We start from the raw sequence: 12,629 nt of genomic DNA on the forward strand, positions 1-12,629 counted from the left end.
TTTAAAAGTACCTAAGATAAGTAAAATTTATATCTAATTTCCATATTCTGCTTTGAAAGAAACTTTAAAATGTGTATCCTTCCAATATTACACATCACTTCACAACTGGCACATGGATTCTACACGTGTCCTCCACAGTTCACAAATCTCACCAAAGAATCACAATTGTAAACATGTAAAAACTAGGAGCGAACGATGGACCAAGCAGGTCAGAGATGTCATCTTTCAACTCTATCTGGTGTAGCCTGCTTTTGCACATCAAAGTATTTTCTTCAATTACTACCTACAAATGTGTTCCATGAGTGAGGGATTCCGAAACAAATGCACATGGAAAAGGTGAGGTCAGTCATCGTGACACTACCAGTGATGTGAACTCAGCCTTCCGTGGCCCCCTCCTCACAGGCTGATCTTCCCCAAGGGCTGTGCTATCACCTCTGGACCACCCCCTCCCTGTCCAGGACGCTTGAGTCAACTCAGCAGGAAAGAAGCTTGCTAGGTATGAGACAGAAGGAGGGAGAAAAGAGCCTTATGCTTATTCCGGGAGTGAGAAAAGAAACAATACAATGAGACAGCTACTGCACCGCACAAAACACACACAGGAGTGAACACGCATTCGCAGGCAGTCAAGAGACAATTTTCTTTTCAGCTAACCATATCACAATTAGGAATGGCGTCCTAGTCTCACTGTGGTGCTTGGCAGTTGGTGCTGAGTCAGAGCTTTGATTTGCGCCCGCACACCGCCTGCTACACAGGATCTTAACAGGACCACTCCACCTAGAACAAGCTGTGTAGAAACCTGGCTAGAGAACGGGAGCATGGGTCTGAACACTAGGAGACAGTAAAGGGCACTGGTAATCTGAGGTATCTTCCACTTCTAGGACTTGCTGAGAAAAGAAATCAATCCTATCCAGTCACTGTGCTGAGCCACCACAGGAGCCGCCATGCTGAGAGGACCCGCCAGGAGGGAATGAGCACCAGCGCTAAGGAGCGCACGTGAACACTAACGCAAGGCCCGCTGCACGGCCACGTGTTGAACCGGGAAGGAGAGGTCCCTCTAACCCCCACTGTTATTCTTAAATCTCCTGTAGGAAAAGGGCAGAGGGGGGTGCAATAGAGGAAACAAAGATAGAAAACACCGGGTTCCACCTACCTGCAAGCACACAGACTCGCTCAGTTAGGGGTGGGGAAGGGGGGAGATGCATTATTGGTACTTGTAGCCGTGGCACCTGTCACTGTGAAGCCTGTGGGAGGGGCTATGGAGCTGTGGCTGGGCTGCAGGTCCTTAGGAATGCCACTGTGAGAACTCAGCTGGTGGCCGAAGGCTGCGCTGAACTGCGGGAGCTGCTGCTTGGGAGAGGTGGAGGCCATTAGTTCAGCGGAGGGCCCCATGCCACTGAAGCTGGTCTGTGGTAACCCCGGAAGCACACTGGAACTGCTTGGGGTAACGGTGGCGAAGGCAGGCTGTGTGGTCTCTGAGTTGGACGTGGTGGGCGGCGTGGAGAGGGAAGTGGAAAGAAGGTGTCCATCCGCGCCAAGGAGGTTGCTAAATGCAGAGGGATCGCCAAGACTGACGGGGAGACTCCCCCAGTGAGTTCTGGGGTTGACCACTCCTCCAAGTGGCACCTCAAGCTGGGTGGGGAGCAAGTGCTGTGCCATGATGGGCATCTCTGCTGAAAAGGTAGCTGCCATATTATCACCAGAGTAAGATGTGTGGGGAGAGGTGATGTGGTCACTGTAGGGCGACGGCACGTGCTCGCTATCATAATGGCTTCCATGGGGTGAGGAGTGTGAATGGTCACTGCTGTATTGCTGTCGTGAGGTGATAAGGTCGTCTGCCTTGCTCAGCAGCTGGGCAGGATGTGGCCTCTGGGAGGCATGGCTGCCATCATGAAGTCCACGAAACTGTCCTGGGAAGGCTCTCTCCCCGAGCGCACTCTGGCTGAGCAGAGTGGCAGAAGTAAGGCCAACGCTGGCTGGAGCAGAGAACTGCCCCTGGATCTGCCCTGCCAGGGGTGTGGGTGGGTTAGACAGAGCAGCAGAACGGAGGAGGCTGTCGTCCAGCTCCAGGCTGGGAAAGCTATCGTGCACTATCCGGCCGTTCAGGAGTTCCCCTAGGTCTGTGTTTACTTCTCGACTCAAGGACTGGATTCCCGAAGCGTCGCTACCCGTGGAGAACACCCCCAGTCCTCTATCTGACAACCCCTGAACTGGCACACCGTCTGACTGGGAAAGTACCCCAATTGTACTCAGGCACTCGAGAGAAGTCACAGCTTGCAAGGCCCGCTCAAGCTCCTCGGCCTCTTCGGTGGTCGGGAGGAGGTCTCCATTCTTTCCTGCATCAACCAAAGCCATCACAGTCAGAGCTTACACCCAACCCATGCAGCGAGAGCCACACATCTGAACACTCCAAACACTGTCGTGCCACAAGAGTCCTTCTTGCCAGGCACTCCGGCGCATACCTGTAATTCCCGGTACTCAGGAGGCAGAGGCAGATGGAGCTCTCTTAGTTCAAGGGCAGCCTGCACTACATGGCAAGTTCTAGGCCAGCTAGGGCTGCATAGTGAAACCCTGTCTCAAAAAAAAGTCCTCTGTGAAAAGAAGGTTTTTTGTTTTTTTTTAAATGAGATTAGGAAACAAAACAAAAACAAAAAAAGAAAGAAAGAAAAAATTCATTTGTAGGACAGGTCTCAAACGTTAGCTTTCTTGGGATTTCAACTACCATCTTATTTATTTATTCTCAGAAATCTACCATATGAAATGTCTTGTTTGGTTTGTTTGTTTTCAGACAATTTTACTATGTAGCCTTGGCTGGTCTGAAACGTAGTACGTAGGCCAGGCTGACCTCAAACTCACAGAGATCTACCTGTCTGTGCCACCAAGTGCTGAGACTAAAGGTGTGAGCCACAATGCTCTGTTAAATTCTTTTATGTTTATCCACCAGTAGGTGTGAGTCTGTGTGAATTTCTACCACATGCATGTAAGGTGCCTGTGGAGGTCAAGGTGCTGGATCTTGGGAGTTGCAAGCAGTAAGCTACCCAATATGGGTGCTGGGAGCTAAACACAGGCCCTCTGGAAAAGTGCAAACACTCAGCCACTGAGCCATCTCAACAGTCCTGGCAACGTCAAGTTCTTTTTTCCCCCTCCATACATACTTTCTTTATTTCTAATTGGAATGTTAAGTTCTTAGGAAATCTAAAAGGCTGCCAATTAAAACCTCAGGGCCACCTAAAATGATATTAATGTCACTAACATGAAGGAAGGCAGGCTCTGTAGAACAGGAGAGGTGCGTATTGCTTTGTCTACACCTCAATTCTTCCTGCTGAGGATGAGAACACAGAAGCCAAGCTGCTTAATGGTAAGCACTCAGTTTCCTTCATAAGTTAACTTTCTTTTCTTTTAGAAAGTTTACTTTCTGATTATGTGTCTATAGGATCTGTGTTATGTCTGTCAACAAGTGAGGGCAGTTCCTGTGGTGTCCAGCAGAGGGTGTCTGATCCCCAGGAGCTGGAGTGAGAGGTGGTTGTGAGCAAGCTGATAAGGACAACCAAACAGGTCCTCTACAAAGGCAAAGGTAGCGAGTGCTCTCCACCATCTCTCCAGGCCAGGAGGGACCTCTGAGACTATGCTTCATCTGCTCTTTAGTCTAGTTGTCCTCCTGGGCTGGGGATGGTGGTCCACACTTTCAATCCCAGCACTTGCTGGGTTACAGACGTGCACCACCATGCCAGGATCCAAAGACAGGTCAAGCTGTAAAAGAGTCTAATAAATCATTCTTTACAAATTAAAGGTATGGGCAGAGGCAGGCAGATCGCTGTGAGTTCGAGGCCAGCCTGGTCTACAAAGTGAGTCCAGGACAGCCAAAGCTAACACAGAGAAACCCTGTCTTGAAAAAAAAAAAAAAAAAAAGGACAAGAAAAAAAATTAAGGGTATGTTGAATAGCACTGTCAAAACATTAAGAAAAACTACTCACTTTAATGGAACAAAATAGCACAGCTATTAAAGTATAAATCTACTAAGTATATAATACAATTAAATAAATTATATATTTCTCACCTTCTGAAAAGAAAACTCCTTTAGTGATGTTGGTTTCTTGTATTTACAGTGACAGAAATTTTATGTCAGGGAAAACATTTCAGCTACACTGGAAACAACTATTTTATTAAAAAAAAAAATAATAATAATAAAAATGACCACTAAGATGGCTCAGTGGGTGCGGGGACATGCCACACAGGCCTAACAGTCTGAGTCTAATCCCCTGGCCAGGTAAAGGAGGAAAGAGAGTGCAGCTCCCAGCTGTTCTCCACCCTTGATATCTATGTGGTTGTGCACAGGTACACATGTGTCATACATACAGCAGTAATAACAACACCATTATTATTACTATCATTTCTAGGTGGCTTTGGTGATACTGGACATAATCCCATCACTCCAAAGTTGAGACAGGAGCATTGTGAGTTCAAGACTAGCCTTAATTATGTGGCAAAAGCCTGTGCCAAAACCCAAAAATGGAGGCTGGGCACAGTGATGCATGCCTGCAATCTGAGCACTTGGGAGGCAGAGGCAGGCAGATCTGTGAGTTCAAGGCCAGCCTGGTCTACAAAGTAAGTCCAGGACAGCAAAGGCTACATAGAGATATACCTTGTCTCAAAAAACAAAAACAGAATCCCAAAATAAAATAAAAACTAATTTCCCTTCTTAAGAACCATTTTTAAATTAACTCTTTAAGTAAAACATTGACCATACCTTCAAAAAAATCAAAATCTTGTAAGTCATCAGGCAGCCGTGGCAGGACATCTGCAAAGTCTTCCTGGTTCAATTCCAAATCGTGCGGAATGTCAGTGATGTCATTGGCAATGTCATCCGGCAACTCATCGGCACTCAGCTCTGGTGTGGAAGGGCTACTGCAAAGACAGAGCAGCGTGTCTCTAGACTGCTGCCACCCCCGCAGCGAATGGCCTCGACTCTCTAGACATCCAGGTCAAACGCAGGAGATGGTAACAGAACCAACTCCTCCTAAGCTGGTGGTGGCACACGCCTGCAGTCCCCACACTGGGGAATAAAGGCCAGAGAACCAGAAGCTACCGTACCCCTCAGCTACATAGTGATCCTTGAGACCCTGTCTCAAACACACAACAACAACAAAACCCTTTTCCTCACTTTATGAGTTCGGAAAACCAAAACTTTCCCTCACTTTATAAATAGAAAATGTGAAAGCAAGACATTGCAGAAAAACACGCCTCACTATATACAGTCACAAATTCCTACAGCCTTTATTCATGATTAAAACAATCATTATTAGATTATATTTTCATTCAAATTAGTAGAATGAAGCACCATTTAGTGTATCTATGTCTTAGTAAAATTTCAAATATGATCAAGATAACTTTAAAATGAAATAAAATCATATTCCTAAGTACTTCTATTATAACATGTATAATTTCTGTTAAAATATAAGAACCTGAAAGCAAAAAATTAAATTCTCAAATTCAGCATCTATTTTCTTTACTATAATAAAAAACTAGCTTTGATAAATGTGTACCACAAACAGCCAGATACTGGTGACATTTGTATATGACACTGTTCAACTCAGGCTGATAAGCGTGAGGGCTGCGGTAGGCTACTAGCAACACTGAGCACGGGCGGGCCGATACTCTGCAGGTAGGCGGTGCGAAGGCAGGAAAGGCAAACGCAGGGCCACCACTGACCGGGTCTGCGAGGCCTCCACTGGCAGTGAGACGCTGGTGGGCATGCTGAGGTTCCCTTGGGGCACTGCAGGGGGAATGGGCTTCTGGGGTCGACGAGGTCCACGCCGTCTCTTCTTCTTGTGTTTTTTGGTAAGTGCAGGGGGCTTCGTTTTTTTCCTAGGTTTCCTCTGTTGCTGGTGCTGAACTTTACGGGAGTTATCTCCTCTCAAGAAATTATCCTTTGAAATGAACAGAAGATCTTTTAGAACTCACTCCAGCCCTCACTCCTGGCATGTTAGCGCATAGCAAGGTGACTACGGGTTGGCAATCCTCTATACATTTCAAACCAGAAGAAAGCTTAACATGTTCACTAAAAGAAATGTGGACTGGGGCTGTATCTGAGTAGGTACAATGTCGGCCTAGCATGTACAAGGCTCTGTGTTGGATCCACAGTACCGCATAAAGCTAGGTGTAGTGGTGCATGCTAGTAATCCAGGCACTTAGGGAGTGAGTGGCGGCAGGCGGGCCAACCTGGCCAAACAAGACACTGTCTCAAAAAGAAAATTAAATATCTGAAAGATATGTTTTACCTAACTTAAGTATTTTATAATATCAAAGTATTACATTATTCCAACTATAATTTTTATGAACCAGTTAAAATAAATTTATCTAGGGCTGAAGATAAGTCTGAGTGGTTGAAAGTACTGGCTGTTCTTCCAGATGGCCAGGGTCCCACTCCCAGCATCTACATGTCAGTTCACAACTGCCTCTCAACTCCAGTCCCAAGGACACTGACACCCTCTTTGAACCTCTATAGGCATGAAGCACACATGTAGCCATATATACCTGTAGGCAAAACACTCATATATATAAAATGAAAATCTACAATTATCTAAAAACCCTAAGCTTAAGTGGAAAAAACTTATCAAAAATTATCTTAATACTTTATATAATGTCTAAAGCTATATATAATAAATGAGCATAAAACGTTAACTTAATTCACATCTCTCTGTCTCTCTGTCTCTCTCTGTCTCTCTCTCTCTCTCTCTCTCTCACACACACACACACACACTCACTACATCCACTTAAAAGGCATTTTGAAGGCTAGCGGTGTAGTGCAATGGTGAGATACTGTCCAGCTGTGTAAAGCCTAGGTTTGATCTCCAGCAAAGCCAACAAACAAATGAGATACAATGACAGTTTATGCTCTCCAAGAACATCAAGAAAAGGACACATAAACACAACACTCAGAAAATGAGCAGCACTAGATCCCCTACCCCCACCCCATGCCGAGACAGGGTTTCTCTGGGTAGCCTTGGCTGTCCTGGATTCACTTTGTAGACCAGGCTGGCCTCAAACTCACTGAGATTCACCTGCCTCTCCTTCTTAAGTTCTGGGATTAAAGGCGTGCACCACCACCGCCTGGCACAGCAATGGATTTTAAAAGACATGGATGGATAAGGGAGAGAACCATCCTAGGCCAAAAAAATGGCACAGACGAGGAAAAAACATACACTTTAACTGGTGAAGAAGCTTGGGACTAGAGCATGTATTATTCTGAATATCGTGATTCTAAACTTTAATAGGCAACGGCCCTTTTCTTTTTTTTTCTTTCCATCTAGAGGAGTCATTTTTGAGGAAGACACATGACACACATGTTAAAGCCCACCAGCCTGCTGGCAATTAGCGGAATGAGTGGAAGGAGGTCAAGGTTCCCACCTCAACAGCCAAACACAAGGCCAAGGCGACAGCTAGGGACAACAGAACACCCTTAGAGGACTGTAAGGTAAAGCAAGGGCTCATCAAGCTGAGGTTCTTTTACTAGTCACCTATTTGTGTGTATGTCCACATGAATGTATGTACATGTGTGTGCAGGTGCACGCACATGCCAAGTCAGAAGAGATCTCTAGGAGCTGGGGTTACAGGCAGTTGTGGGATGTCCAGCTTGTTATGTGGGTGCTAGGATCTCAACTCCAGCCCTATTCTTGGAGATCTAGCAGCCCGTAAGTGTGTGATATAGGTTCCTGTTGTTTAGAAGCCAGTCACTCTGTAGTACCTTGTGACAGCTACCCGAACTAAGTCACTGTTGCTGTTAGCCAGATGATGGTCACAGCTGGCATTACCTACACATACATAGAACATGCTTACAGTTCATGCTGTCACTGTTTGAATTAAGTTATATACACTATTGGTACAACTTGTGCCCACACGCAAAAAAAAAAAAAAAAAAGGCAACAAAAAGCCACAAAGAGTAGGCAGGTATAGAATTGATGTGAGCGAAACAAATACTGATTATTGAAGAATGAGCCAAAACAAGCTTTGTTCTCAAAGTAACAATGCAAAAAAAAAAAAAAGAAAAAAAAAAAGAAAACAAAGTAGATTAAGTTGTATGACAGTTTCAGAACAAAGAAAACACTCGTTTGCATGGCAAATTAGACGGCTGAGAAGAGGAGGAAGAAAATTAAAAATCTGTACCTAAACAGGCCCTTAATAGGCTCTTTTAACAGTTATAAGGCAAAAATTCCAATTTATCAAAAAGCCAATGCTTTTGGCTTTTGGCTAGTAGCACTTTCTTTTCGACTGATATGTAGGACAGTATTTAAATAGTTGACATCACTCTTCAGTCTATGAATCCTGGAATAGCTCCTAACTACACAGCTGAGAAGACTGCAGACAGTAGTGTTTGGAGACTACTTAGACCATTAGATCAATGTCAAATCCGGGAAGAAGATGCAGAAAGCACAAAATCAGGCATTCTGAAAGGAATACTTAGTGTCAACTGAAGTACAGACTCTGAAGCCATCGTGCTGAGGATATGGCAGAGTGCTTACTGAGCATGCAGACTATGTGTGCCTGTCACCTAGCACTTAGGAGATGACGACAGAAGAACAGAAGGTTCACTGTTGCTGGGCACGGTGGCACAAGTCTTTAATCCCAGCTCTTGGGAGGCAGAGGCAGATATGTGAGTTCAAGGCCAGCCTGGTCTACAAAGCGAGTCCAGGACGGCCAGGGCTACACAGAGAAACCCTGTCTCCCTGTCTTGAACAAACAAACTAACAAAAGTTAATTGTTATCCTCAGCTGCATACCAACACAGGGGTTAACCTGAGGTACAGAAGAGACTTGTCTCAAACATCTACCAGCAAAAAATAAAATAAATGTTAAGCCCACATTGATCCCTGCTAAGCGATTAAAACATATCCTGGCCTTACATGTATGTGAGGATGACAGAATACATCTACATGAAGAGCTGAGTCCTGCACTGCCTGGAAAGCTGCAGGGCCCCATCAGCAAGTGTCTCTATCAAGCAAGGTCACAGAAGGGATCAGAAGCACACAATGGCCTATGGAATGGCCTGGCTGGTAGTGCATGAGGACCTGAGCTCAGATTGCCAGCACCACACACAGAGCGAGGCTCAGCACCACACACAGAGCAAGGCACAGCACCCACACACAGAGCGAGGCACAGCACCCACACACAGAGCGAGGCACAGCACCCACACACAGAGCGAGGCACAGCACCCACACACAGAGCGAGGCACAGCACCCACACACAGAACTAGGCACAGCACCCACACACAGAACGAGGCACAGCACCCACACACAGAGTGAGGCACAGCACCACACACAGAGCGAGGCACAGCACCCACACACAGAGCTAGGGACAGCACCCACACACAGAGCTAGGCACAGCACCCACACACAGAGCTAGGCACAGCACCCACACACAGAGCTAGGCACAGCACCCATACACAGAGCGAGGCACAGCACCCACACACAGAGCGAGGCACAGCACCTACACACAGAGCTAGGCACAGCACCCACACACAGAGCGAGGCACAGCACCCACACACAGAGCAAGGCACAGCACCACACACAGAGCAAGGCACAGCACCCACACACAGAGCAAGGCACAGCACCACACACAGAGCAAGGCACAGCACCCACACACAGAGTGAGGCACAGCACCCACACACAGAGTGAGGCACAGCACCACACACAGAGCAAGGCACAGCACCACACACAGAGCAAGGCATAGCACCACACACACAGAGCGAGGCACAGCACCACACACAGAGCGAGGCACAGCACCCACAGAGCAAGGCACAGCACCCACACACAGAGCAAAGCACAGCACCCACACACAGAGCGAGGCACAGCACCCACAGAGCAAGGCACAGCACCCACACACAGAACGAGGCACAGCACCCACAGAGCAAGGCACAGCACCCACACACAGAGCAAGGCACAGCACCCACACACAGAGCTAGGCACAGCACCCACACACAGAGCGAGGCACAGTACCCACACACAGAGCAAGGCACAGCACCCACACACAGAGCAAGGCATAGCACCACACACACAGAGCGAGGCACAGCACCACACATAGTGAGGCATAGCACCACACACACAGAGCGAGACACAGCACCACACATAGTGAGGCATAGCACCAGGCCTCTCTAACCCAAGCACCAGGGAGGCAGCCAGTTCAACCAATCAGTGAGCTCCAGAGAAGCTGTCTCCAAAACTGAGGGTAAGAAGAACTAAGAAAGACACCCAACATCAATCTGGCATCTACACATGCAAGTGCACACACACTTAAACAGGTACACACACACACACACACACACACACACACACACAGAAGCATACAGAGAGCTGGGTATAGCGGCTCTTGCCTGTAATCTTAATACTGGGGGGGGGGCGGGCACAGACTTTATGAGTTCTAGGCCAGCTTGGGCTACAGACTGGGACCCTCTCAAAACAAAACAAAACCACCAACAACAACAAAAACAAAACCCAGAAAATTATCCTTAATTCATATAAAGGCTGAATAAACTAAGGAAAAAATGCTCATACTTGGGCTGGAGAGATGGCTCAGAGGTTAAGAGCACTACCTGCTCTTCCAGAGGTCCTGAGTTCAATTCCCAGCACCCACATGGTGGCTCACAACCATCTGTAATGTGATCTGACGCCCTCTTCTGGCCTGCAGGTGTACATGCAGGCAGAACCCTGTATACATAATAAAATAAATCTTAAAAAAAAAAAAAAAAGCAAGTGTGCATGCCTAAAAAAAAATGCCTATACTTTAAATATATTACTAATTAAATAAGAAAATAAACTCAGCATTTCTACATGATGCTTAGTATTCAAAATTTTCAAAAAACGTGAACCTAAAAAGGAACTAACCACAACAGAAGATCTTGGTAAAGCCAGTATGTTAACAAGGGAACAGACTGGGAAGGCAGCTTCTCTACCTAACTGTGCCCTTAGTTAATGGCAAAGCCAGAACCACAAACCAGCTCCGCCCAGTCCATGAAACTGCCTTCCTTGGCCTAGTGGTACACAAGGCCCCCAGCACAGTCTCCTGCATCAGCTCTTTGGCAGATGAGAACTGTACTTCAGCTCTGAGGGTTTGGTTTGGTTTGTTCCTGCCGGCACCAAACCCAGAACCTTGTTCCTGTAGGCAAGTATTCTACCACTAAGCTACACAGCCTTACCCCAAAGCAAACTCATTTTAAATCACTCAAATATCTGAGGACCTCAAATGTGTCTCTCCTCCAGATTATTCTACATTAATTAGGGCTCATGATACCAGCTGTAATAAAAGCAACAATTAAGTTCAACAACATTATAGACAGGTTTGGTATTTTGCCTAAATTTTATAAATATCCAGATAAATATCCCAGAACTGCTTATAAAAAAGCAAGGCTGAAGGCAAACCCTGCTGTATGTAAGAAAATACACCTGTATTATTGTGCGTGTGTACGTATGAGACATAGAGACGGGTGATTCTTAAACAGCATTTTATCTAAGTAATTACCGGTTTGTAGTATTTTTCATCTGAAACACTGAGGGACCAGAAGTGCTTTTGAGGCTTCCAGGTATTTGTATACAATGTGCATATGAGAATCCTTACTCCAGAAATCTAAGATCCAAAATCCGGAAGGCTCCGAAACCTGGACCTTGAGTGTCATGCCACTCTGGAACCCCTCAGATTTTTGGGTTCTTTGGATTAGCGATGTTCAAATGTTCTAAATACTCTGAAACACTAGGGGTTCGGTTTTGTTTGGAAAAGGGCCTTGAATTCAAGGAGTCAACACAACCTTTTGAGATTTTTCAGTCAAAGGCAACACAGCAGAGCTTCCAGTACTGAAACCACTGTTTTTACAGGGCTTCATTAATGGCATATTTCCTAGTAGGAATAGTCATCAACAGTCTGAAAGCCCTAACAGCAAAGCGGAAACTAAACGTACCATCTTCTTGGCGTGCTCTTCACACAGGGGCGTCTGGTGTGTAATGTCAAACACTGGCACAGAGCATTGCTGTCCATCCGCAAACTTGGCAGTGCAGCTGGAGAAGAGCTGCTGAGAGCGGTTCAAGAGGATGTCTGGGGTTAGAGTCAGGGAGAAAGCACACGCAAGCCGTTTAACTCTTTGGTGTCCAGGTAAAATTTGTTACGCTCCTTATTTGTGTTCAACAAGCAACTGTGTATAAAGTTAATGTACCAATCCAACTGCTGGTGGGGGACATGATAATGATAAATGATGAAGTCATCATTATTTATTAGCTGATAACTACTTAGCTAGTAGGCTCTCAGGCAAGTCTCCTTTATAGCCATTCGGAATCAATTCTATAATCTGAAATCAGCAATCATTTTCTTGTTAACATGCTCCTAAAATCCCCACTAAAAAGACTGCTCTGAAACCAGTTCTTACTTCTTTTTTAGGTATTTTATTTTGTCTATGTATGAGTGTTTGGCCTGCATGTTCACACGTACACCAGGTGTCAACCCCACTGGAATGGAGCGATGTAAGCTACTGTGTGGGTTCTGGGATCCCACAGCAGGTCCTTTGGAAGAAACAGGCATTCTTAACTGATAAGCCATCTCTCCAGCTCCTAAAAAACCAGCATTTAAAAGGAAAAACTTTCTCTTAGAAGACTC

The 12,629-nt window shown here is 45.9% G+C and overlaps 1 protein-coding gene across 2 annotated transcripts in view; it reads right to left on the reverse strand.

Annotated features, from left to right (window-relative positions):
- INO80D (INO80 complex subunit D) overlaps nt 1–12,629 on the reverse strand; it is a 70,985-nt gene that overhangs the window by 9,084 nt on the left and 49,272 nt on the right. The window contains exons 9-12 of one of the 2 annotated variants that reach the window (XM_084780918.1): nt 11,941–12,074; nt 5,707–5,924; nt 4,745–4,902; nt 1,151–2,333 (exon numbers count right to left, since the gene is read on the reverse strand). In XM_084780918.1, the coding sequence (XP_084637044.1) occupies nt 1,171–2,333; nt 4,745–4,902; nt 5,707–5,924; nt 11,941–12,074 (1,673 nt within the window). In that variant the 3' untranslated portion in view covers nt 1,151–1,170. Of the gene's footprint in view, nt 1–958; nt 2,334–4,744; nt 4,903–5,706; nt 5,925–11,940; nt 12,075–12,629 lie in introns of those variants that run through there. The other variant, XM_084780919.1, reaches the window with a different exon arrangement.

This window comes from Acomys minous (genome assembly GCF_964271855.1).
Source record: "Acomys minous genome assembly, chromosome: 4".
Classification (NCBI taxonomy): Eukaryota; Metazoa; Chordata; class Mammalia; order Rodentia; family Muridae; genus Acomys; species Acomys minous.